Source organism: Saccostrea echinata, unplaced genomic scaffold, assembly GCF_033153115.1.
Source record: "Saccostrea echinata isolate AGI-Se365-2 ecotype Australia unplaced genomic scaffold, CSIRO_AGI_Sech_v1 ptg000016l, whole genome shotgun sequence".
NCBI lineage: Eukaryota > Metazoa > Mollusca > Bivalvia > Ostreida > Ostreidae > Saccostrea > Saccostrea echinata.
The window spans coordinates 8,893,496-8,920,915 of NW_026889765.1; the positions used below are offsets into that span (position 1 = coordinate 8,893,496).

At 32.6% G+C, this 27,420-nt stretch overlaps 2 protein-coding genes across 7 annotated transcripts in view; both read right to left on the reverse strand.

The window, feature by feature from the left end:
- Nucleotides 1–27,420, reverse strand: part of LOC133188403 (histone deacetylase 4-like) — an 86,970-nt gene that overhangs the window by 11,988 nt on the left and 47,562 nt on the right. For 3 of the 6 annotated variants that reach the window (XM_061323808.1, XM_061323812.1, XM_061323807.1), the window contains 7 exons: nt 24,166–24,231; nt 10,314–10,525; nt 5,144–5,279; nt 3,891–3,996; nt 3,570–3,661; nt 2,260–2,385; nt 1,354–1,445 (listed from right to left, as the gene is read on the reverse strand). In XM_061323808.1, coding sequence (XP_061179792.1) covers nt 1,354–1,445; nt 2,260–2,385; nt 3,570–3,661; nt 3,891–3,996; nt 5,144–5,279; nt 10,314–10,525; nt 24,166–24,231 — 830 coding nt within the window. Of the gene's footprint in view, nt 1–1,353; nt 1,446–2,259; nt 2,386–3,569; nt 3,662–3,890; nt 3,997–5,143; nt 5,280–10,313; nt 10,526–17,628; nt 17,825–24,004; nt 24,014–24,165; nt 24,232–27,420 lie in introns of those variants that run through there. The other 3 variants (XM_061323811.1, XM_061323810.1, XM_061323809.1) reach the window with 3 other exon arrangements.
- Nucleotides 1,027–27,420, reverse strand: part of LOC133188404 (actin-related protein 2/3 complex subunit 2-like) — a 136,168-nt gene continuing 109,774 nt past the window's right edge. The window contains exon 12 of the mRNA XM_061323815.1: nt 1,027–1,036. The gene's annotated coding sequence lies outside the window, so the exon portion shown is untranslated. The remainder of the gene's footprint in view (nt 1,037–27,420) is intronic.

Genomic DNA, 27,420 nt, shown 5'->3' on the forward strand with positions numbered 1-27,420 from the left:
TCTTGCTTTGCAATCAGTAATGTAGCAAGTGTTTATCACTTGATATTACTTGTGAAATTCTTTTCCATTACTAGGTGTAAACACAGATTAATTGTTCTGCAGACTTCTTTTCTCTTCCTTGTCCAAGAAACCTAATTTTTTTTTTATCTTATCTATCTTGAACACCTGTACATTGTAAGATGTTGACAATCATATATTACTTTTTGAACTGTGGATTTGAAAAAAGAATTTTCAGCATGCATATTTTTGAGGGAAAAACATTCCTTTGAATAAAAATTTGGTTTCCTTTCAGCAAATTCATTTATATTGGTTTCATTGAAGGCAGGTAAATATCTCACCAAAAACTTAAATTTTACAATAAACGGAACATAGAAACTTATGTATAATACTTTAAAACAACAGTCTATATATAGCCTTTCAAAATTTTCCAGAGCGGCATCAAGCAGTATGCCTTTACAAATTTCCAGTACATACGGACTTGAAGTGTGAGTGGAGATACAAAGGTTTGTGTCTCTCTCAAGATAAAATTGCTCCTTAAAAAGCTCTTGAATACTCACAGAAATACTGCCAACTATAAAGAATAAGCTATATTCATTCATAAATGATAAATTGACTCTTGTCAATTAAGCGAGGTTCTTTATCAAAGGGGTACCAACATCTATCAGGCAGACCCAGGAATTTGTGTTAAAGGGCGACTCTATTAGATGGCTAGTGGTCTGGGTATCAATGGTGTCCCAATTGGTCAAGAAGAGTGTCTCTTGGGTGGGGGGCAAAGCCCAAGTAATGCTCCTGAGAATCAGCAATTTAGAGAACATGTCAATAACCGTAATTTTATAATTTTATAATTTTACCTTTATTACATAGATGTATGAGAGTGAAAACTATATCCATACTTTTTTTTTGGTTTCAGAAGGGGCATATGCCAAGAGTGCCCCCACCTGAATCTGCACTTGACTATTGTTCTAAAAAGCCTTTGGGGGGGGGGGGGGGGGGGATGGGGGATCCCATTTTTGAAATCCCTGTAACTCTCTCCTTCAATGACAAGGATCTGTTAAGGAGACATTCCCCAAGTAATGTAATTGTATCACCTCAACAGGTTTTCAAAGTGTTACCTACACACAATTAGCGCTCTACTGACTGCCACAAGGGCAATCCTGAAGCAAAAAATATACATATACAGCTCAACAGACACATCTCATTAACAAGTCGAAGCGAGTTAGATGTCCACATCACATTTTCTTTATATATTATAACCTCAATATCTTGATCTTTGCATGGCTATCTCTCAGTTTTTTTCTTGGTCCCATCAAGTTTGAAGTAACTAGGTTTGACTATATATGTATGTATGTATACCTCTTTGGAGGTCATGCTGCCGTTGACCATTGAAGCATGGAGACCTGCCGGTGGAGAGTTAGGTCCAGAGTCTGAGTTACTGCTACAGTCCACTACACAAAACAAATACAGATTATAAATACTTAGTTGTTAAACAAAAGGGGTGAAAGACACAAAAAAAATGAACTTAAAGAAAAAGCTAGGAATTCAAACATTAAAACAGAGACAGGAAAAAAATTCACCGACAATTTTTTTTTCTCTCTCACATATAAGATTGAAAAAAAGAAAATATCTTTAACGTTAAAGGAATATGTCAAACAGTCAGACACACAGAGAAATAAAAAAAAGACCATTAGTAGTGGAAAATTATGTGAAATTGATTGAGACAAACTAAATTTATCATTTACAAAATACACAAAACATTCCAAAGGAAACAACTGGCATGCAGCCACATACAATGTAGGATTGTGTTCTTAATTAGTTTCTGCCTGCTTTCAAATTGAGTCTGATAACAAGTCACTTCAGAATTTTCAACAGATATTTCACCCTTTGCCATGTTCAAAAAAAAATTGCTTATTGTAAAAGGGAAGAAAATTCTAACGTACGTGTAATATCGAAATAACATATAATTTGATATGCACAGTATATCAATAACTATCTGTAAGAAATAAAGAAAATGAAGAAGAGAACTGAAGGAGTCCTAATTAAAACCTAAAAACCCTTTTTAAGTCAATTTTAGAAAACAAAACAAAATCAGATTTAACAAAATATCTAGAAAAACCAAATCCCTACATAAGAATTCAACAGTGTTAAATCATGTTCTTTTCACAACTCAAACAAAAGTTCGTGATTGTTCCCTAAAGAGCCTCAAAACATGCCACAATGCGTAAATAGACAAATACATGCTACAATGCCCTTGATACCTACATGAGAGCTGTGGCTTTCGTTTGACAAACTTGTTCTTCCTGGGTAAGATCGGACTATGGTTTATCCTCCGCTGACTTTCTAATTTTTGTTTTAGCGCGGATCTCACCTTCAAGTTGGGCTCAGACGCTGAAATCAAAACAACAATTCAGTTCACACACACACGCAATCAAAAGAAGCTGTAGAGCTACATCAACAGCAGTGCATATTACATATCAATTCTCCCTAGTCCTTGAAAGAAGCCACAGTAAACCAATGATAATCTTTTACAAATTTTTTTTTTATCTGGAAACAAATCACTGATATCAACCTGTTGATATTTTTGTAATATTCACAATTTATGCAACATGAATAGAAGAGCCAATAAGCTGGCTAAACATGAAATTTTCACGATTAGCAAAGAACAATCAATTTTTCAGAAAAGAAGACGAATGGTTTACAGCATCAGCTAGGCAATTTTTTTTAGCTACATGTACTTGACAATACTTTTGAGCTATGCATGTACTTATATCTAATACACTGTTGTGATATTCCATCTAGGTTTATGTAATCTCATCAGCATTATAGATTCAGATAAATAGCATGTATACAAGCATATATATCAGATATCATTTAGCTACGCAGGATATACATGTACATTGCTATCAAAGTTTTTACTTGAATTTAAACAATAATAACCAGCTTCTGACAACTAACTACAGTAATGCTTCCAAAGTACCAAAATATTTGACCTTTTGACCTTGACCTTTGACCAAACAACTCCAAATTCTATTGGAATTTTTCTTTAATCATCTTCTGATCAGCTTAAGTACATGTCACTATGAAATTGTTATATTAAAGAGCACTCCAGCTACCAAGATATTGTAAGAGACTAAATTGTGTTCCGGTGTACTTTATTGAAGTAAGTTTGTTAACTAAATCTTTGCAGACCTTATCCTGAAACAACTGTATTGAGATTGGTAGTAGATAGATGTACACTTAAGATGAGTTTGATGGTGGTTAGTAAAACAATTTTACTGCTATACATGCAGCATCATCACATTAAACCCTACATCTACACGGAAACAAGAACTGCAACTTTTACTTGTCACTCAAACTGAAAGCTTAGACTTGTCTGCATATAACAAACACCTCTCCCTGGCTTTTTATACTTTATTTTCATTTAAATTATCTTTTAACAACACCCCCCCATTTCTTCTCCCAGAAAAAGCCAAATTCCAATGGTTACTTTCACCCTATGATACATGAACTACACAGTTTGAGTCACATTACAAGATGCACAAGAGACAGACAATCCACGAGAAGCAGGGTACCTGTTTTTCTCAGGGGGAAGTCTTCGTATTTGCCGAGAAGGTGAGAGGCATAGGGTGGTGAAATCCCCTGGGGTGGGGAACTCTGATCCACTCTACAACAGAAAATACAGAGGTCAATAATTACATGAAAGCTATGCTTATCCATGTATTTTTTCAAAATATTGTTCAACATTCCTTGGTCCCATGCTTCCTATAATTTTGTTTCCATCTGGCAGAGATAAAATATTCCACAAAAAAGAGCATCTTTACCAGTCTTTGAAAAGAGTAATTTAATGATGGGGTTACTGTGTGCGGTTTGTACCACCCTTATTTTGTACCTACCCCCATCGTAAAGCTGGGGGTGAATTCCTTGCCGCTGCCTCTCGCTGTTTTTTGGTCAGGACAAATTCCTGTAGTCTGGCCTTTACTTCCGATGATGCAATAGCACCTACAAACAAAGATTTTCTCATCTGAATTACAACGCTATATAATCCACACAGTTGAATGTCCTCTAGCTATATAGTTGTTCAAATTGTTAGGGAGGTTAAGGTTACGTGACTCTACTATGTAATCGGTGCAGTTAACATGCAATTCATTGGTGTTTATGAACGTAGTTTGACATAATTACTCTTAATTATCTAGAAATAAAGAGTAATGAACACTTCTATACTGCATGAACTCTCGTATGATGTGTGTATTATTATGTCATTATACTATGTTTACATTAAAAATTCACCAGGTCAAAGTTGTGCGAAAACTGGAAGTAGGGTTTCCTTTTCATTGCCTCACATTGCAAACTTTTAATATAAAGCTGCCCATTTTTCTCTGAACAATTTATTGTTTTACTTTTAATATTAAGTTGCCCATTTTCTTTGAACAATTTAGAGTTACAGATATAAATGTAATTGGACATTCTCTTACTGTGTATAACAGATAGCAATTCAGGGAGGTCCTCTTTTTTTTTTTTACCTTTTGATAGAAAAGATTCCACACTGGGAGGTCCTATCAAGTTCTACTTTACATCTAATTAATTTTTTTAATTGTCATGTAAGAAATGGATTTTTTTTTTTCACAGTTCAATTAAAAGTCTTTCTAAGAATCTCCTACTTCAAAAAAAAAAAAGTATGATTGATCCACACTCTCTAATCACCTTTGCCAAACTGAAGAATTAATACTGATACAGAAGAAAATGTTTGAACCAGATCGTCACAAACTCATGATGCTCTTAATTAACAAAGACATAATCTATCACAAAATACAATAAAGACTCAATAAATAACAGCTAGATAAAATAACAATTTTCAGTTGTCACTGCTGATCTGTTTTCACCATGTTTTGATGTATGTAATTTAATACAAGGAACAGTTCAATTAAAATTTAGCTAAAACAAATTTAATGTCCTCTCCTAAAATCTTAACTTTGAAGGTGTTGGGGGTGGGGGTGGGGGGTGGGGGGGGGCTTGCAAACAGCAAATAGATAATAGTTAGTAAGTGGGAATTAAAAGAGGGAGTGGTCAATTCAAACATAACAGTCACTTCTCAATCGTTGTTCCCTCATCCTAATAAACTTTGACCTTTGACCTATTTGTAACTTACTCTGTTCCCCGTCCTTTTTGTTTTTGATCTGTTCTAGTCTTTCGTTCTCCAACAACTCCTTCTCCATGCGATGTTGTTCCTGTAATTTCTTTTGTTGCTCCAACATTTCTTGTTGTTTTTGCATGAACACCAACTGCTGAAAAAAAAAATTAAAATTGCAAATCTTATCTAGGTCTCAAAGACTAATTTCTATTTCTTATAAATTATTTCAACATTCTGTCATCATTAGGGGGTACTTCTTATATAGACTTAATAAAAACAGGATCTTAAACAAAAATGTTATATAAACATCAATTATATTCTCATCAAGTTATTTTTTTTAATTCAACAAAAAGAATTAACAACAGGAAAAGCTCTTTTCAAAATCTTCAAATAATTATTCATACTTTTAAAACCACATTAATCTAGTAATACATTCTTCCTAAAGAATGAGTTTTATTGTTATCACACTTTTCCAGCAATAATACCCCATCTCCTTCAATGCTAGATTAATATCTATATCAAAATGCTCAAGTTATAAATATTGGATTTAAATTGTTAATTATTTTACAGCCTGCAATGTTATAAGAGCTTGCAGAGGAATCTATGAAGTCCAACATTTAATTTCTGTGTCAGTCTAATTTATTGGGTTCTTGAATTTCTAAGTCAGAATACAAAGTGACTTCATATCCACTGGAAACCTTCATATTAAGTTTGATATATTGGCCTCCAAAGTCTTACAAAGAAAATCAAAATTAAAGGAAGTCTGAGTGACATATGCCTTTGTTATGTATTGCTCTTGATGGCCAACAGAATATGAATATGTTGTCCTAAAACTGGGTTGATAATATTTGACTGCATTTGCCTTTAATATCTTGAAAAGCAAATAAATCTTTTTTGTAGTAAGCAAATTCCTAATTTAGGTGATGTTTCCCCCCTAGTGTGTTACTAAATAAATCTAAATGTGTATACTTCTGTGCATATACTATACGACGGTTGTCCCAAAATTCCATAGACTGAGCTCATATCTTCAACAAAATTAAACGTATCTCTCTAAAATTTTCTGGGTGGATGAAGTGTGTTATTGGTTGGTAAATTACTAAGTTTTAACATGATTGCTTAAAACCAATTCGAGTAAAAACAATTTCAGTAATACCGTTCCTTAACACCTGGAGCAATCTCTGACGTCAAAAAAGATGCACTTAACGTCACCAATTTTGATTGAAGTAGTTTCACTAATAAAAAGAATCATTTTTTAATTTATCATAAACATAATAGAAATAAATTAAAAATATCTTAATTGCTAGGATACGATTTGACATTAGAAAATACAAAGTATGCACATGCATATGTATCTAATAATTACTATTTTAAAAACCTCATGTCTCTATGATTTTGATTTCTGTGTCTTCTCAAATGGAGTTGCAACATGTCACTTTGACCACGATTCCGTGCCCTTTTCTTTAGGCGGTCTCTTATTTAGTTTCGCTTTTTCACAAACTTGAACAATTTTGATACACTAAGGACCGAAAGACATTTCCATGCGTACCAAACATTTATGATTTCTGCATTTCTGTAGGAGCAAATTCAAGTTCAGAACATTTGATCACAGTTCTGTGCACTGCCTGTGTTGACACAGGCGCCATTTTTCAACTGGTCAGATTTCAAATTGGTGCATATAAAACGTTATAAAATTCATATTAATCAAGGAATATGCAATAAAATTGGAGGAAAGGTAGTTTACATTGCAATTTCAATGATATTAATTTCTATTTTCGAAATTCTGAGTATTAAATACCTTTTCTTAAAATTTTAAATATCACATGCCAATTTTTAATTGCAATGTTTGGGAACTGCGCTGTCTTCTTACACAAGACACTGGAAAATTGTATTTAAATAGGGTTCAAATGTGTAATTTCTCAATTTTTGTACATAAACATATTAGATATAATTATTAGTTTTATATATGTACAAACTTTCATTGATTTAATATGACACTGGGTTCCTACAAAACTACGCTTGTCTACAGAATTTTGCGACAACCCTCGTAAATCACCCCATTTAGATACATCATAACAAAATTATATTTCTTAAAAGATAATCCTTTCTCTCCCTCCCCCTTCCTCCCACACACACCCTTAAAATTTGCGGTGTTCTTGGGTACATTATATCAGAAAATTTGCACCGAGTGCCTCAGACCCACAGCATTACAAAGAATTAAGTAAAAATGCATGAGGACATTCCATTCGCAGTGTACTGAAGGTGTGTTTTTATTTGTATCTAAACAAGTCCATTAGAAGGCTGATACAACTTTCATGACTACATCTGCCAGTTCCTTTTTTGTTTTTCACCTGTACCTAGAGGATTCCCTTTCCTTAGTCCTCTCACTTTGATATTGGAATGAGATAAGGCACAGCAGGTGGCCGGACCATTCTTACCTCTCTGCAGGAGAGCTCCATTTCCTGCTCTGCATCTTTGTTTGCTCTTTCAGTAGTAACAATTACCAAGTTACAGATCAATGATTTGTAATTACTCTTCAGCTTTAGGGGGAAAAAAAATCAAAGATACTGATATTCTCTGTAATGGATCAATATTGCTACCGATTCCATAAATAGCTCAGATAGTTAGGGGAAGGGGATATTTATAGATTCCTTACTAAAGAAGTCAATCATAGCTTCTGCCCATTAGGGCTTTTAAGAGATCAGTGAGGAAACTATAGCAACGCTTCAAAGGAAGCTAATTTTATCAGGCTCTGTCCTGAAATAGCTAGGATGATGTTTTATTGGAGTTTACAAGGAAATCAATTTGCCACAATGCAAAACAAAAACAGGCTCTGTTTTCCCAGCTCCTGAGGGGTATTTTGGGAAAAACAATTTGTATTTTTGGGCTGACTGTGCTAAGTTTGGTTCACTTGATTAAGTATACATTGTAGGAAGTATAAAGCAAATACGTCTAGGTTGACACCAGATTTCTTTCCACAAATAGTGCTCAAATATATATAAAAACACATAGATAAATATACCACCAAAGGAACGTTCTGAAGTCCCATGCTGTGATTGCACCAAAGCATAAATAATTTTCATATACCCATATACCCCCTTGCTGACAATGTAGAATTACTATGGAACAATGAAGGCATGAATATATAATGGAGACAACCCAAGCTTTTGGCACAATACATGAGCTACTTTTACAATTTAACGTCCCAAAATAAAAGCAATCAATATCATTGTGTTCTGATCTATAGCGTTTTTGAAGATCTATGTCATTGTTTAAAGTAAATATAACACCTTTAGCTATATTAAGACTGGACGGTGTACACTTATTTTGAACTTTTTAAACTCCTTGCTATCTGCATGTTAAAAAAAACCCCTTTTATTAAATGATTTTAAGGTAATCATGTCCCTACTTTTGTTTAAAACATTTATTTTTTGACAAATTTTCAAAGGAAATGGTCTTAGCTTCCATAAAAAGACATTTGTATTGTATGTCCAGTTTTTTATCAAGATGACAAACAAGATATTTACAAAGTGTGCATATAAGTGAGAAATGCTGTTGACCTAATGTTCAGACCCTAAAACATCAAAACCTTCATTGATGTGCATGTCCCTTTAACTTGTTACAAGTGGCACACAATGCGTGGAAACGAAAATGTTGTCAATTACATGCTGACATATCACGAAGTTAAGACAATCTGTTTGAAGGAATCATTTATTGATGGGAGAATCCCATAACAAAAATCTGATTAAAGTCTCTGAAATCAAGGCCATATATAGCTGATCTAAAAATATTCAAAATGCTGGTAACATATACCTTGTCAAGGTTGAAATTTTGATATGTGATTCTTTTTAAAATAAAAGCAAGTGTTTATAAAAATTGATGCTGCATTACTTATACCAGTGTATTGTACATGTACTTAAAAAACTACTCATAGAAATTACAGTGACCATAAAGGTATATATATATATATACATCAGAAGAGTCCTGAGCATTCTGCTGGCCACGTAACCTTGACCCTTTCCAAAAAACCTTCGGCATCAGATAATTCAGTGTTTGTAAACAGTGGGTGTGTTCATTGTTAACAAACCTAAAATTCATTTCCCCACCCTTACGTATTTGTTTGGCTTGAGCCTTTTAAATCTAGTTTTCCTAACCAATGTGCCAAAAGAATCTGGTATAATTCTAAAATTTACTTTTTAAAAAAGCTTCCTATTATTGTTTTAGTCTGTCCTATTAAGGCAACTCTAAGATGTTTCCACAAATAACCACTTCCCATCTTAATGCAGTTGCTATATATAACTGTGCTATTTTTGTTTGCTTTCTGCAACTATGATATATGCCTCTTTGACATCTATTCCATGTCTTTATTCTGTTAATGAATTAGTATTTTTTGTCTTAGCTTTTGTCCTACTGCTACAAAATGCAGCAAAACCCTTTAATGATCAGCTGGTTCATTAACTTGAAGAAGTCTGAAGACTGATTTTCTATTTTGGGATTTGTTCCTGTCATATCCTGTTTCTTCTGAGTCTGTGCTACGTAGCTACAGCTAATCCCTGCTATTTACCTGCCACTGATACTATGCTTTAGGCATTTCCCATGTTCCACAGCACTATAGTTACAATTAATCTCTGCTATTTACCCGATATGGTTCTTTTAGGTACTTCTCATTTTCCAGTGCTATGTGGTTCATATGGTTCTTTAGCTTGTGCTAGCTACATCTAACCTCTGTGCTATTTCCTTACTGTTTCTCATGCTCCTGTGCTAGCTAAGCTAAATCTCTGCTATTTATCTGATGTAGTTCTAATGGATGCTTATCCTGCTGCAGTGAGAGCCCCAACTAATCTCTGGGCCATTTACCTTGACACAATACTGTTGGTGCTTCTCAGGCTCAACTGCAATATCTTTTAGCTAAATTTATTTGCCATTTACCTTGATATGGTTCTAGCTGTTTCTTGTGCTCCTCTGCTGGCTTCAGCTAATTTTCTATGCTTTTCTCCTTCATATGGTTCTTTAGCTTGTGCTAGCTACAGCTTATCTCTGTGCTATTTTGTTTGATATGGTCCTCCAGCTGTTTCATGTGCTCCTGTGCTTGCTACAGCTAATCTCTATGCTCTTTACCTTACCTTGATATGGTTCTATAGCTGTTTCATGTGCTCCTGTGCTAGCTATAGCTAATCTCTATGCTATTTACCTTGATATGGTTCTCCAACTGTTTTTCGTGCTCTTGTGCTAGCTGCTGCTGTTGCTGTCTGTAGTGCTGAATCAGCAGCTGGTGTTGCAGCTCCTGTTCATGCTTGATTTTGGCCAGTCCCTGCTGAAGGTGGGGGTCATTGAAGACATTAACATTTGTGGGGATTGGGCGGCGCTCAACCACCGGCGAGGCCAGTGGTGATTGGGTCATCTCTGTAAAACAAAAAACATCACAACAATTTAATAGTCAGTTTAAAAAGTTTACATGTTTACAACTGAAGAATCATTATAATCCACTGTATGTGTATTTAAAAAAGTGGGCTTCATATTTCAGTGGCTTTAGCATGGTCAACAATGTGCAAATTCATGAATTCTGTTAATAAATCAATAAATTCAATGGTGGACCAAGAAATCTGACTTCAGGGAGCATGCAAAAGAGAAAAAATTGCCAAAAAAGGAAGGGGAGATGAACTTAATGAGTTAGTATATGTTAAAAATGATACTGTTTACCTATATCTGTTAATCATTTTTTTTATGATAGAAAAAGTTCTTTGCAAATTTATAGGACCCCCCCCCCTTTGGGTAGTCCCTTGTGGGTTCTATTGTTAAAGAACTCAACACTGCATATTTTATGTCTAAAACCTCCCCACTTGTCAAAATTTTGTACACATGTACTACACAGACTGAAGTGCAGCTCTTAATCGTCAAGATCATATTACCGGCACATAAAAACAAGGATCACGATTACATTCTTATCTATTAAAAGCATTTAATCTCCTCAATCAAATGTAATGACGTCATTCCTTTGTTCTACCAGATGAAAAATTTCACCTTAGTGAGTAAAAGACCTATTAGCAGCAAGACAGTTATATTTAAGTGCTTAATTTACTGTGAAAATAGGATAACATGTACTGGCCAAATATACATTTAACATGATGGGGCCAGCTAACAGGGTTTTTCCTTCGTACTTGAAATTCAGATTCAAGGGACATGAATACTCGAGAATATGACTGTGGCACTTTAGGTATAAATACTGCCTCCTCTTACAGTGAGGATAAAGTTTCTATTATTTTTCTTGTTTCAGTTAGTTGTTACAGTATATGGGGCAAAAAAAAAATTATTAAAAGGCTCAATCTTCAATGCAATTTCTTGGAATTGTGCCTCCTAAACAATTATTTTTTGCTGCTTAACCTCTGAGGGTACACTGCACATGAGTGATAATTCCATCTCTTATTTTTTCATTAGTTAGAGGGTACTTTTGCCCAAAAGGATACTTTGTCATCTTGTCTCCAATTTCACTGCATTAGGCTAAGCATTCATTCTAGATAAAATGTGCATTCACACAGCGACCAGCTCAAAACGGAGGTTCATCTTACCTCATTGTGCCTTAACTGTCATCCTTTAATTAAAATGTCAACTACCATCACTACTCTAGAACCTTTATCTGATTTTTTTTTCCGTATTATTTATCAAAGGTGAGACATTAGTGATTTTACGGGTTTTTTGAGGTTTTGGTTTTGTTTATAAATATATACGCTGACTGTTTCATGCACACTGTCACGATTTAAGCATGATGCATTGCCTTAACATCATTCATTATTAAAAAAAAATTTTAAAAAAAAGATAGAATTGCCATTACATTTATGTATTAAAGTTCACTTAAATGGACCCTGCATGTAACACAATTAATTATTATAAATATATAGACCTGCACACAATATTACAATCAAATACCATATTTTAAAAATATTGGATTTGTTGTAGGTTGGCCCAATAGATTGGGGTTTTTTTTCCCCCAAATATTTTTCTGAATGAATAATTGTTTTCTACAAAATTTGTATTAATAAAATTTTGCTTGTTTCTAAACTAATTATACATAATACATGTCAAGTGCCCTCAGACACAAATAGGAAACTTGGATACACAAACTTTAAAGGTACCCATGCATGCATACAGTTTTTACAATACACATACATGAAGAGACTGCTTGGAAATTAATAATTTCGCTGCACCATGCAGATTTTAAATTAAGGTATAAATTTTTTCTCAACTATATCTATATAGTTTCTTAAATGATATTGATATTATACTATAGAATTATAGAATCTGTTAATAAAATATGTTCAGAACAATTATAAAATGTCTTTAAAAATAAATTGTCATATATTTCAAAAACATCCCTACAATATATCATACGTACAGCACTTATTTCAATTAATCTCCGACTGTGTCCTGTTTTATCAAGAGACATTTTGCACGTCATACGAATTACATAAACAGACAGGTCTTAGCATAAACAACTAATTAATATGTCTAACTTTATACTTTAACAGTTTACAGTCTCCTAATCTAGCCAATAAAACATATTATATGGCTAACTTTCAATCAATTTTGTTTGTTCGACTTTCATTCATGCAATAAATAATAATAATCAGTTCATCCTAAGACTGGCACAATAAAACTTTTTCCTTTTTCTTATTTCTCTGTTTTCCCCCCTTTTTCTTAAATAATTAATCTTGATCCAAATTTTAAGGTGCTCAGCCCTATAGATCAGTGATCCAATGTTATTTAAGGTGCACAACCCCTCGTGACATTGACCTTTTTTTTCACAGTGGACTTTTATCTTAGTGTCAACAGGACTTTTTTCTTTTTCCATATTACCACCAATGCCAACGCAGACATGAGGAAATGTCGAAAAACCTCAGATATTAATGACGATTATGACATGTGTAAAGACATAGGACAATGTCTGTTGATTGTCCAATGTATGTCACACCTGGCAAATGCCGCTGGCTTCAGGCATTACAGTGATTGATTCTAAAATAACAAATCAGATAGTTACTTTGAATTTACATATCTTATAAAAATACACATTCAAATTAAATTATGTTGTTTGTCGATGTCTCTTAAACAAATATTATTGGTTCAACCCATGATGATTTAATTTATGAAAAGCTGATTTTAATGAATTTTTCGTTCTTTTATTCGACAGGTAACTACCTGACAATCTAATTTTTCAAATATCATATTTTTCTCCTCATATGACTACATGTGTACTTTTATATACATTGATGCTAGTTAAATTGGTTCTCTTCTCGATGCACAAGAAAGGATCTCTCACATCTTTAGCTAATTCTCAAACATTATCCCTTCCCTCCTCCCTCCCCCTAAAAAAAAGAGGGGGGGTAAAATCATTTTTTTAAAATTAATTTTGACCTATTTTACATACGTAATCTTGTATATAAATATATAGGTCTCTAAAAAATGGCCTTGACAACCTCAAAATGTAGAAGGATCGAACAGCTAAGCATAATAAATGTTGACACAAAGAAAACTCAGAGATTATGATAACAATGTCAGGTCTTTAATGCTAATCATCTAACTTTCTCAGTGCAAAGAAAAAACACTCAGTGGATGGTAAACACTAATGGATCACAAAGAACCATGGAGGTCAGCTAGTCCAGTCCAAGAGACCCTAATCAATGCGCTAATTCAATAACAATAACAAACTTCCAAGGAAGTCACGTTTTTTCCCTCCCACCTTGCATCAGGTTTATCATTAACAGTGCTATTAACAAACGCTAAAACTGGAGCCACTTTAATATTTATATTCAAACAGTAGCATTTTCAAAGCAGCCTTAATTGGCATGCTGAGTGAATAAATTGTACCATTTGTGTCAGAATTCTTCATTTCATGTCCCTTTTTTTATGGAGGATAAATATTCTTCCATTATAATGTTTTATTTGATAGGTAAATTGAAAAAGTTATCATTCATTATAAAAAGAAAATGAACGAACATTTGATGTATGCAATCATGAATATCTAAAAACATTTATAACATACATGACCACAATTTATTTTTACAACAACTTATCGTGACAAAATCCTATCTATCAGCATGGCTGATCTTACAATTACAATATCAAAATGAAATTTCACAAAAGCAGTCTTAAAAATTTACTTTAATAGTCCATTAACTCTTGAATTATTTGGAATTTGTCCTCCACAATATGTGTTCTTACAAATACAGCCACAAGTTCGCACAAATAATTACAAATTAATAACAATTAACATAATCAGCTGTCGATGTCTATATGATGTTTTGCATTAATGAGGCAATTGGATATTAATTATCATAACATATCAACCTCAGAGAATTGTACTAAATCCGTGTAGTTTCTAGTGTACTTTTAGTGAAGAAGGAAATGATATATATCTAAATAGAACAACTGTATTACAAAAACGTGACTGCAGGGTTTCACCCAGATCTATTCATCCTCTAATAATAAAAAATAAATCCATAAAACTTTCTACAGATAAACATAATTAAGAGAGAGAAAAAAAATGTCTTTTTCCAAATCAATTTCACAGATAAGATAAAAACTTAAAACTTGGAAAAAAAAATAACTGTCATTGTACTAGTTACACAGATCTAATAATCTCATAAATTCAGTGTTACAATTTAATGTCGACTCAAAGAATTAAAACTGGTCACTATAAAAAGAGCCTTATTTTTCAGTCCACCATAATAACTTGTATATCAAAAAAAAAATCCTTAAAGTCTAATACAGATGTGGTCATGCTTTGCCGTGCATTGCATGTAATTTACATACTATTTACTTTCTGTGGAAACGAGTGACATCTCAAAATCGGCACTCTCCTTCATTTTTCATGGCCTCTTGATGATTTACGAGGTTTACCGAAATATATGTACACTGAGTTTAATCACCTTTTGTATCAACCTGCATGCAAAGTAGAATTTGAAAGCGTTTATTTAGCATATTAATCGGTCTTCGATGTATAATCTTGAGAGCTTTGTTTGAACAAATACATATTTCAAGCCATAGGAATGCGTCTGAAAATGTTTTTCTGAAAATTGTGATAGCATATTATTAGCCTGAGTTTTGTATATGACAATCAATCAACAAGTCAGAGAAAATCAATCCAATTTTTGCATTCTTCTCAGTGCAAGCACCTTAAAAACAACTTCAATAAAAAATAACTTTATTCTTATAATATGTGCAAAAAAGAATCCTGTTCAAGTACATTATTGAGGAGCAACTTTATGACTTAAACTACTGACAATTTTACTTTAACACACAGCACTCAAAAATATAAATTTTTAAAAAGTGACAATTTAAAGAGCTCTTTGTAAAAAAAAAAGTTAATTAGGTAATTTGTGTCAAGTCTAGAAACAAAGGAAATTGGTAATTTTACAAGCAAACTTGTATCTAATTAATTAAATGACTGCCATGTCTAAATAATTATGCAGCTTCATCTCATAGACATGGATGACCAAGCTAAAAAAAAGTTAAACATCTATAGGCTGATGTCAGAAACAGTAAAATTTATATTCATACAAGTGCTTTGAAGTATGTAGTGATAAAATATCACATGTTCATAATCAAATGAATTGTTATTAACATCTGACTCATTAAGTGGTATCCATAATAAAATGACAAACTTTACAATTTATGCTTTGGTATGTAATATATGTTTACAATTAACCATTTATATAAATCAGGGCTGTACAGTATAAAGTATTACATTGATCAAAAATCTGACTGTTCTAATAACTAAAGCATTACTTGACAGAAAACAGAAATGCATAGGAAGGGGAAAAAAACGTCTTAAAACAAATTTTGGCAAATTGTTTTCCTAAAATCTTGAATACAACACAGTAACCCCAAAACCTGTCTAGTATTGATAAATACAATTATCAGATGTCCTTTACTGTATCACATTTGGTTTATTACTGATCAGCATTTTATTTAATATGCTGATCAAGTCATTAATATCCCAATCTTCAGTCTAAAAATAATAAGGAAATACTGATTAGCACATTTACTGGTCATTATTTTTGGATTAAGGGCTGGGCTCAAATATCAAAATCCTTTCTTGAAGACATTCTCAAAATTGACATTTTGCTTTTGTGAAATTACAGAATATTGCACTTTTTCAAAGATCCTTTCTGTAGTATGTGAACCTTTAAGAAGGAACTTTTTTTTATTTGATATGAATTATCTCTATACTTTAAGTTTGAAATTGGATATAGAGTGACAAACTGATAAATTGGTCTAAAATCTGTGAGGGCTATTTCATGCATAAAGTGAACTTATGGCTCTTTCACTTAATTTGGAATGTAGATTTAAATGTCTATCATATAGTTCCATATTTGTTACAATACTTTAAAACACTGACAATTAAATAACCAAAACTTTACTTGAATGCCCCCTGAGGTTTTAGTTTGAGGCATACATATACATTGTACATATGTATATATATACGTCAGTTGTATTTACATCAAACAAACTATGCATGGTCAACATTTGCTTGTACACAATATCGAATAAAGTTCTCAAAGACCAGCATAATAGACACAAACATAAAAGGCTGCTTTTTGCATGTAATACTGGAAACATGACATATGACCTTTAACATACACTGAATTCTACAAGGTTTGAAGTAAATACCCTTTAATGCTCTACATTTGTTTGCATGTATATAGTAGTTCAAACCCGCCTGTGTGATTGTACGACTGAATACGCTGGTTATTATTTTTATACAAGCCATCGTTATGTACTAAATTTTAAATTAACAATTCATGTACATTGCATTCTAAACAAACTTTTAATTTGCAGTTTACAAATCATTTACTGACTATTTAAATACTTGATTATGAAACAAATCCTCTACAATAAATTTCACTGTAAGCATATATATAATCACTAAAAAAATTATATGCATGGAAACAATTAATGTGCAGAGTTTGAATCTTCAATCCCTCACTTCCAGACCCCCCCTTTTTTTTTTAAATATTTATATAAATACTTATCTATTTCTAAAATATGGAGATTTGCTTAAATATCTCCATATTTTTTTTTATGGAAGCCTTGACTGGCTAAATGGCATATCACGAAAAAGGTTAAATATTTGAACAACTGGATATACAAAATATACAGAAAAAAAAATCATACTTCTGAATGACTGAAAGAGCTGACTATATATTAAATTAAGTTCATAACCATATATGATGTAAAATTGGATGATTATAGAAAGGATTTTGGATTAGCACAGTTAACAAATGAACAATGTTCCACATCAACTCCAATTTGTTTGGCATTTTTTGTTTAGTATAATAAAACACTGGAAAAAAGTTATGACACCTTGGTAGCAACATATCACAGTTTACCAAAAAAAATGAAATCTTGCAACCCCCACCCCCTAAAAAAATGAAACTAAATTGACACTTCTCAATTATTTGCCATAAAGCTATTTTTACTTTCAGAATTAACATGCCAAAAAATAAACTTACCAAAGAAAAGTCTGGGGTTAAAGTGCAGCATGTTGTTATTTCTCCCGCAATTCAAAGTCTTGCAAAAAGCACAGAAACCCCCTTATAAAATTCCACTTCTCTCCAAGCAAGAGAGATCACAGAAGTCTACAATCTCCCTTCTACATGAACTTTATCAAAGTTCCGACAATCATCACAGATAATTCTTATGCAAAAAAGTATAAAAGTTGAGAAAAATTCAGCAAGAGTGCAAGCGTCTAAAAGTTTTTTTTTCAATATCCTCCTAAAGCCTGGTGTCTGTAGACCTGCAGTCAGATGAACTATTGAGTAAAGCGTGCTTGATTGGCGATTACAAGTGTGTGTTGTTTCTTACGTAAATGCATGCTCCAGTTGTCTGCGTGGAGTGTATATACATAACATTATAAATGCACGATGTGGTATTTAAACAGCAGCATTAAAAACTCGGTCAGACTCAGTGATCCATGACAAGAGATCTTGTAAATAGTAAAGGGAATTTCATACACCAGACAGCTGTGGGATATTACACGGTGACGGATATTTCACAACAAAACAGAATTAAGGACAACAAGAGCACAGCTAGGGCATTAAAAATTTCAAGGCCATGAATAATAAAGAACTTAAAATACATTTCAAACTATTACTTTTTTTGGCCCAAATAATGCAATTTTTTTTTAAAAATTTTATTCTTAAATCAAATAGAATTATAGCCACAATTCTCATTTTAATTAAGAAAAAAAAAAGTTTAAAATGATTTGTTCCATTTAATTTGCATTCTTCCAATGGGCTTCAGAAACTTGAAAATCCAATAACATAGAAATGCTAAACAGCATGAAATATTTTCACTCCATTTTTTTTTTTTGGTCTGAAGTCAATTTCGGTAGCTCCTTTTATAAGAAATTAAAATTGTCTTCATCTATCTTCATTTAATTCTCTGGAATTTAAATGTCCAAAATAAACTTTTTATATTGTGTGATATAAATGAAAAAAAAAATGAAGATATAAATTATATCAGAGAAATGACTAAAATATGAGAAAGATAATTCCTTTCAGAAGTGTGTGTGCATGTTCTGTGTGTGTATGTGTGTGTGTGTGTTGGGGAGGGGAGATGGGGGGTAATTGTTCCTTGGTACTTGACATCATTAAGTTATTAAGAAGCTATTAAAAGAGCATAGATTACAGTTATTAATTTGCACATTACAGGTAAAAGAGCCCCCTAGTCATGGGGATATGACAAACACTACGTCATGTAGTGTCTATGACCTTTAGGGAAACTGGGTTCAGTCTAAAGAAAAGACTGATAATTTTGATGTTCCATAACATTTTTAAAAAAAAAAATCTATGACATATATACACAAAGACCTTTTAATTCACAACTGCGTATATATCGGATATTTTTTTGGGGAAAAAATCATGTAATTATAAATATCCTACATTCAGAACAAATGGCATATAACATTTAAATTAAAAGTACAGTTATTAAAAAACAATTGCTTCAAACAAGTAGTCATGTACCTATGAAATCATTTTAATGTGTTCATGCAAATACCAGTATTCATGGCTTGCTGAAAATTCAAAGCTTCATAAGTGGTAAACATTGCATCATAATGAAAGAAATCACTTAAATGTAACTGCCTAAGTAGAAAAAAATTTAAAAAAAAAAAAAAATTGGTTCTAACATTTTTGAAAATTTCAAAATCAAGGTCATATACCATATAGAAAAATACTATTCTTTGAACTGCTAGTAAATCCATTTCTTCTACTGATAAACTTCTATTTGGAATGTGTGGCCTTGACAAATATACAAAACAAGCTATCATGTTCCAGATTAAGATCAAGGGGGGAGATCTCTTGACGTCAGCAGTATGGGCGAACGTGGTTTCCGGGTTGACAAAATCTCTCTAAGTTTGGGGTTTTATTATTTTATAACCCCGGCTAGATCCTGTACTGATCTTGAAATATCAACATCATCCTCAAGACCTGTGCAGATTTAATTTTCTCGGTCACTATCAGACACTTTTAAAAAAAAGTAATTTTTTTTTGTCTGTTTAACTTCTGATTTGTGATTGATAAAATAACAATTCTTCATTTAATCCCGACCTTGAAATACGAATCTTGGTCAATTAAATGTCCTTCAGATCTTAATTCACTTGACAACATTACCTATTGTTGCACAAAAACAAACTGGATGTAATCTAAAACCAAATACTTTTGATTCCATTTTCTATAAAAATTTCCGACAATAATGCAGAAAGTAAAAAGACGTGTGTCAAAAAGCATGCACGGTTCTCGGATCTATAGTAGCAGGAATAAACATGTATGTTAACACAATAAACAGAAAGAATCTATTTTTCCATTTTTTCAGAAAAAAAGAAGCTAAGAAACCATTTCCCTTCTTAAAAAATAAAATCAATTCCTTTCGTTTCCAGAACTAAGCATGCCAATGTTCAACAAAAAGTCACAGAAGTTCAGGAGAACACCATAGTAAAAAAAACCTGAACTCAAGTTCACGAGTTCTTGATTGCCAACCCGTGTACATATTATTACTAGAACAGTCATACTCATACGAGTACTCGTGTACAACCTGACGTCAACAACTTTCTTTAAAAAAAAAATTGTGCATAAACTTTAAAGCCACTCTTCCAAAGACACTTATTAGGCCCCAAGGTTATATAAAAAAATGTTCACACTCCTACTCAAACTCCTTCTCCATATCTCGAGTACAGTTCTGATGTTTCGTGGTAACTGGGTTTTACATACGAAAAAAAAATCATGTTACAATTCCTAGATATATTGATTATGTATTTTTTTATTTCCATTAACTGTCAAGTGTCAACAGCTGGACAAAGGCAATCCAAAGTTCCGGTTTTTAATTTAATTTTTCCTTATAGGTTGATAGAAAAATAAATAAATAACATAAAAAGAAATGAAATATTTATAATGAAATAACATTCTTGGTGATCAAAAAAAAAATGCATACAGGTAGTAGTAAAAAGTTTGTACCCTCTCAACCACCCTGAAACCCCCTCCCTCATGAGGTGTCCACATCAAATGACCCCCTGGCTAGGTTATGTCTACCAGCATTAGATCAATCAACATGTTAACTTTTGAATTGTATTTTGATAGTTCTTATTATAGGACAAATTTTAATTAATTCAATTTGAAAATTTTGGGAAATTCACATTTCCCTAAGAATAAACAATGATATCGCTCCCATCTCTCTCTCTGTTTTGTTTTCCAAATGATTTTAAAAATACATTTCCTAGTGTCCTTGTGATTTTTAGATGACTGTATATATGCCTCCTTACAAAGAAGATTAGATAAGAGCACTAGACAAGTGTGCACAATACTAGATAACGGGCCTGTAAGGGATGCTTGTCAATCAACACCATTACCGAAAGCACTCTACCCTTCATAAACGTCATAGACTCTTAAGCACGTAAGTATTAATCGCAATGTTAACAGCACACGTTTCCAGATCTCTTTGACTATAAGGAACTGGGAGAGAGCTATCACAGGCAGTAAACACTTCATCTCACTAATTGTTCTATTTAAAAAAAAAATATCAATGACGTAGTTTTCAGTATTTACAGACCTTCAATTGTTAAACATAGTTTACTCTGCCGAAATGCCATTTTTGATAACAATAACTTTTTTTCATATCAGAGAGGACTAAATGTAAATAAACATTGGACCTCTTGGTTCTATTAGCCCTCAGTGGCTTTTATTTGTTTAAATACAAAAAAACATTTCAGTTTATAGCATTCTAATGTAGTTGTTACAGAAAACTTTGTTTCCAAGTAATGTATCCTAGCTGTCACTATCAAATATATTTAAAAAAAACCTAACAATGAGACTAAACTGAAACATATTTTCCCCATATATGCTTATAATTAAATTTTATGTGACAAACTGCTCAATTTTTTTTTTTGAAGTAGTCACACCAGATGAACCACATATCTCATATTTTGTTCCCCAACATAACAAAGAATATATTAATGGTCCTCTGCAAGTCTGTGACCCCTTCAAAATCGTTGCGATTACTAGTAAACATTCTTTTTTTACCATGGGGTCACAATTCCGCAGAACCACGATGTCTGTTCAATCTGCAGATAGAAAATGGCATGGATTTGTACGTCTTCAATGCACTTAAGGTACACTGTGACAAATTTGCTACCATGTACATAGCGTAAATTAATTCCACACAGAAAAAAGTATGTTTTCAGATTTATTATGACTAATAAGAAATACCTCAGATTTTTTTTTTTTTAATTAATTTCTAATTAGTACAGGCTTATAATTATAATCATACAATGGATTATGCCAACAAATCAGTTTCTCACAAAAAGAACAAAAACTTTATATAAGCACTAAAATAACCAGTTAACCCATGCAATAAAATTACGGTGCACATAATATTGAAATTTAATTAATACATTGTATATTAATTTTCTGTAAATCATCGTATGCATATGTTTGAGGAAATGATTATGATACTGTCCAACAATATAAATATAATGTTTTGTTACACGAAATGAATATTTAATGGAACCCTTGTGTCCAAGTGCCTGCCCAAGAACAATTACATCAGCCCCCTTATACCATACTGATCACACTGGTACAACATGAAACATTGAATACTAATGACTTCTCAGACTATAAATTAGAAATTATAGACAGTGTAAGCCTCCACCTGTCAAATATAATTTTTCGGACCAAAATTTGCACATTTTTAGACCTTTAAGTTCACCAAAATACATGCTTGGTTCCTGCTACATTAAACAACAAACACCCACGGATAAAAATCATAACTTTACAGACTATGAACTCCAACCAAAATAACATACTAATCTAATGCGTGATGTCCATTCTTAGAGCATAAAACAATACATTTTCCAATGAAGCCTGAGAAATAACCTACTGTACAATGTACTCTTTGATAGTTGCAGATTTTGTGTTGTGGACTTGTCTGATACACAGTCTGAATTATGTGCTTCATGGTAGGGTGGTGCATCTTCGACCACTTGCCGGTAATTTTGACCATTCATAAATACCTTTTAATATTTTCTCTAAAGCCTATTATTGTCTAAGTACACCTATTTTATGCAGAAACAATATGCATTTTTGATGTATTGTGTCACTAATAATTTTATTTCCATGAGCGTAATTAAGTTGCTCACTTGAATATTACGATATCATAATACAGAAGAGGCTTCATCACCCGACAAATTACAGATGAATATTTATTAGCTACTATCATGAGAAATTGTAATATCGCCTCTGAAAATATAAATATAGAAAGTTAATCAATGGATATCTCTGGTGTGACATTCATCAAAAATGTTTTTACAAGTGAAATTCATGCCTTCTCAATCACTTAAATTTTTTTTTAGTTTTTACAAATTCAAATGCAAATCAGTTGAACAGAATGCAGCCGAAGTTATCCCTGCATGAATACAGTGTCAGTAAGTATAACTTCGACCATGTAGTGATAAACAATGCAATACAATCTGCAGCATTACGATTTTTACCAGAAAGAATTCATGAAAGTATATATAAAATATTAGAATAAGTATTATCTACATGTAAACTCAGAAGAAGGTAGTTCATCGGTAACGACTCATCTGTTTGGTTTACATGTGGTTGCGGTAAGATGACTGTGTGTACGTACATTTGTAGCATGCCCTGACAAATCATTAAGTCAGCATTGATAGGTCACTAGATGTCTTCAAATTAGGCATATTTTGAAAAATATACGTCTCTTTTTGTTAGCATTTTTACATCCATCTCTTGTACTTTACAACAGAATAATTTGAATTGATACATTTTTTTTCTCACATTTGAGATGAAACAAGTTATTTTGTTTATATTGGTGCAGCGGTCGTAATTACCCTGTGCATTGCGTATGTACCCCTGAAACACCTGCTTTGCATAATGTGACAACACCTGACACACCTGTTTTGTGTATTGTGACTTATACATTATATTTAACATATCTGTTTTGCATATAAATTATTCTGATTAAGCCTAACAGACTTTATTCCTGGAAGCCATACCTGCTGTGCATATTTTAACTATGCCTGACACATCTGCTTTGCATGTGATAATAACTAACATACCTGCTTTGCATATTGTAACTATGCCTACATATCCACTTTGTGTATTGTAACTATGCCTACATATCCACTTTGTATATTGTAACTATGCCTACATATCCACTTTGTGTATTGTAACTATGCCTACATATCCACTTTGTGTATTGTAACTATGCCTAACATACCTGCTTTGCATATTGTAACTATGCCTAATGTACCTGCTTTGCATATTGTAACTATGCCTATTGTACCTGCTTTGCATATTGTAACAATGCCTAATATACCTGCTTTGCGTATTGTAACTATGCCTAACATACCTGCTTTGCCTATCGTAACTATGCCTAACGTACCCACTCTGTGTATTGTAACTATGCCTAACGTACCTGCTTTGTATTGTAACTATGCCTAACATACCTGCTTTGTATTGTAACTTTGCTTAACATACCTGCTTTGCGTATTGGTGTAAAATGACTATTGATATCCATCCCACTGTCACTTGGACCCAGTGGATCTGAAAAATATAACAAAATATATGCACTGGTTTTTTTTCTTTTACAATATCTCATATCTAAATAAATAAAGAGCATTTTTGTTATGAACATATCAGAATGGATTTTCATGCACTGTATTAATTCTTTTTTACTCAGGAAAATGTCGATATCAAAATAGATTCCAAGACTGCTGAACAAATGGTCTAAATTAATGTCAATGGAACCATAAAAATTCACTCTTACACAAAAACCAGTGTGAAATTTCCTTTCCACAAATTAGTACGACTTCACATGATAAAACTTGGAAAGCCAATATACATCAATATTTCTATATTTCTTCTTTTCCCAGCTCTTGTATACAAAAGATGAACACTAAAAAAATCCAGTTTCCAGCCAACTGTTGTGCAATTCCTCTGCTATAAACTATTCTCAGGTGACCATTAAATGCAGTTGCAGCTTGTAAGAATTGACCATTTAGAGAACATTTACAGGCAATTATTCTCAAGTTGTTGATCAGGGTCAACTGATAAAGAGACCTATTTCAAGGTCTTCATAAAAAAAAGCTCCTAGAAATAAATGAATTTTTTTAACAAAAGCTGCATTAAATACTAAACATATATACATTATTGCTATCATAATGGCTAAAAAAAATATGTGTATCTTGAAGAAGAAAACTGTAGGAAGCACTGTGGATTTAATTATAAGTAAGAGATACTTACGGTCATGAATAATCCATACATTGAAAAATAAGACCAATCAGAATAAAACTGGCATTGATAATAATATCTCTCTTTTAATTAAAGTCCTCTATTATCAACAAAAAAGGTTAATAATTAGACTTAACAGGGCTCTTGATTCTCTATAATTGGGGCCGTTTAAAGGCCCCATTCCCAATTCAAAAATGGTACCTTTTTCCCAATTTAATGTTTTAATTTTCCAAATTGGTCACTTCCCCCAAATATTAAAGAACATGTAGTAAAATATGTAGTTCCTAAACTTGTTATTCACATTTCTCTATATTACAAAACAGAAATTTAGTTGATAACAACCACCAGAAACTCAATATATAATGAATTTAATGGATATTGTCTAGTTATGATTTTCCCAAATTTCCTCAAAAGGTCGCTAATTTTCCCAATTTTCATGGCCCCGGCCCCTGGGTCCCAAAAACTGGTGTGAGAGCCCTGACTTATAAAAAAAAAATCACTTTTCTGCTAAACCCACACATCCTACTGCTAGATACACACACACACAAAAATAACCAATCCTTCAATATACCAAATAAGACTAATAAACACTTTGGAAGTCAACACAAAGTCTATTTAAAAACATTATGACACAGCAGATTATTGGCTGTGCATGTACAACAACCAATCAATTTTGCTATCTTTAGACATTTTCCCCTTTTCAATAACAGCTCAATAAATGAAAACACAGGAACTTCGTTCATACACAAGGAGGAATGGAAAGTTGATTGGTGTCCATTAAATGTGGGTGTGAACTCCGTCCACAATCATCAGAACTAAATGAAATCATGTGATGTTGTTCCTATATTGTTTGCCTGGTGTCGGTCCTTACTAAAGCTCACTTTTTTTAAAGACTATTTATCAAAGTGGGATTAAAAAGAGTTCAGATACATTTCTATCATGTATACATGTACAAAGGTTATAATAACAACAAGCTAATATTATAGTGCAGCAGTTCATGGTGCAATGTTTTTTCACTCTGGAATTTGATATTGTATTTCAAAACATTAATATTCATTTGCAAAATTATCAGCTATCTCCAACATAATCTATCTTTTTACATGGTGTCATCAAATGTTAAGGTTCATCTAACCTCTGATAGGAGAGATAACCCCCCCCCCCCCCCCCCCCCCCCCCGGTGATAAATGACTATTAATTACAGTCAAACCTCATTATCTCCAACTCAATGGGACCAAGGAAAAACTTCAAGATTTCCAAATATTGGGGGTAACATACTTTAAATAATAAGTGGTTGGGACTTCAAAATTACTCTAACATATCCAAGTTCAGCTGTACTTCTTTATGAAAAAAAAAAAACATTTCAAAATACATCTATGGTCAAATTATGCCCTTGAAGGTAATATGCGGATTTTGTGTGCATTTTACCTATAAAAAAAAAGAGATTTTTTTTTTAAAAAAAATAGTGTTACAGCAAAAATTTATTTATGTGAACACAGGAAAGATAAACACTACATTGATCCTCCATAATTATCACTTGATCATCTTTCCATACTCGAGTGGCTATAATTATAAAAAATTACCAGCAATGTCCTTCATCATGTATGTATGTAAGTGGAAACTCTAATAATTAAGGTTCATATAAAATAAAGACCTTCAGATTCACTTACTGCACTTCATTGTACAAGCTAAACTCTAGCTCCTTGCATTTTTTATGAATTTTCTCAAAAATCTAATTTTACTGAAAGTAATCTCATTTTTCTTAATTGCTAAATCTGTGCTTTGCTTTTAAATTCAAAGAAAAAAAAGTATTGATATACAATTTTTCACTGTCTGTAGACAGAAATCTTGTCTGAACTCTATAGCTCATCGTGTCAACAACAGTTTCTAATTATCACATTCTACCCCTCCAACGTCAGGCTAACATTCAAAGCAAAGAGAACATTGCACCTAATATCAACAAAAGTGTTGCTTTCATGACTTCTCTTTGAATCCATGAGACAAATATGACATCACTGTTAATTGTCGATGACAAAGTGCGAATCACACTATGACAACACCTCACGTCAACATGAAATGGATCCCCTTTTCTAGATATCGGTCTTTGATGCTGCAACTTAATGATCAAGTTTTCCGGCAAATATTTTTATCCGAGATAGGCTTATTAAATCAAGTTGTTTTTTTTTTTAAACAAATACTGCTAAAAACAATCTTCTATGTCATTCAGTGTAAAAATCTCCGATTTCAGCTAATTACCAACACATTAAAAAGAATATGACCAGGTACAATAAATAACATAAATGTTTCCACATCACTCCAATATTTAAGCCTTCTCAATTAAAAATCTGTTAAATAAAAACTATACATATGAGGCTTTTCAATGTAAATTTTAATTCTGACTTGTCAAATACCCATCTTGATGTAGTCATTAGGGATGTAACAATACACCAAGCATTGAGTATGATACATTTCAATTAAGTCCATGACCAATACGGCAATCTGGAA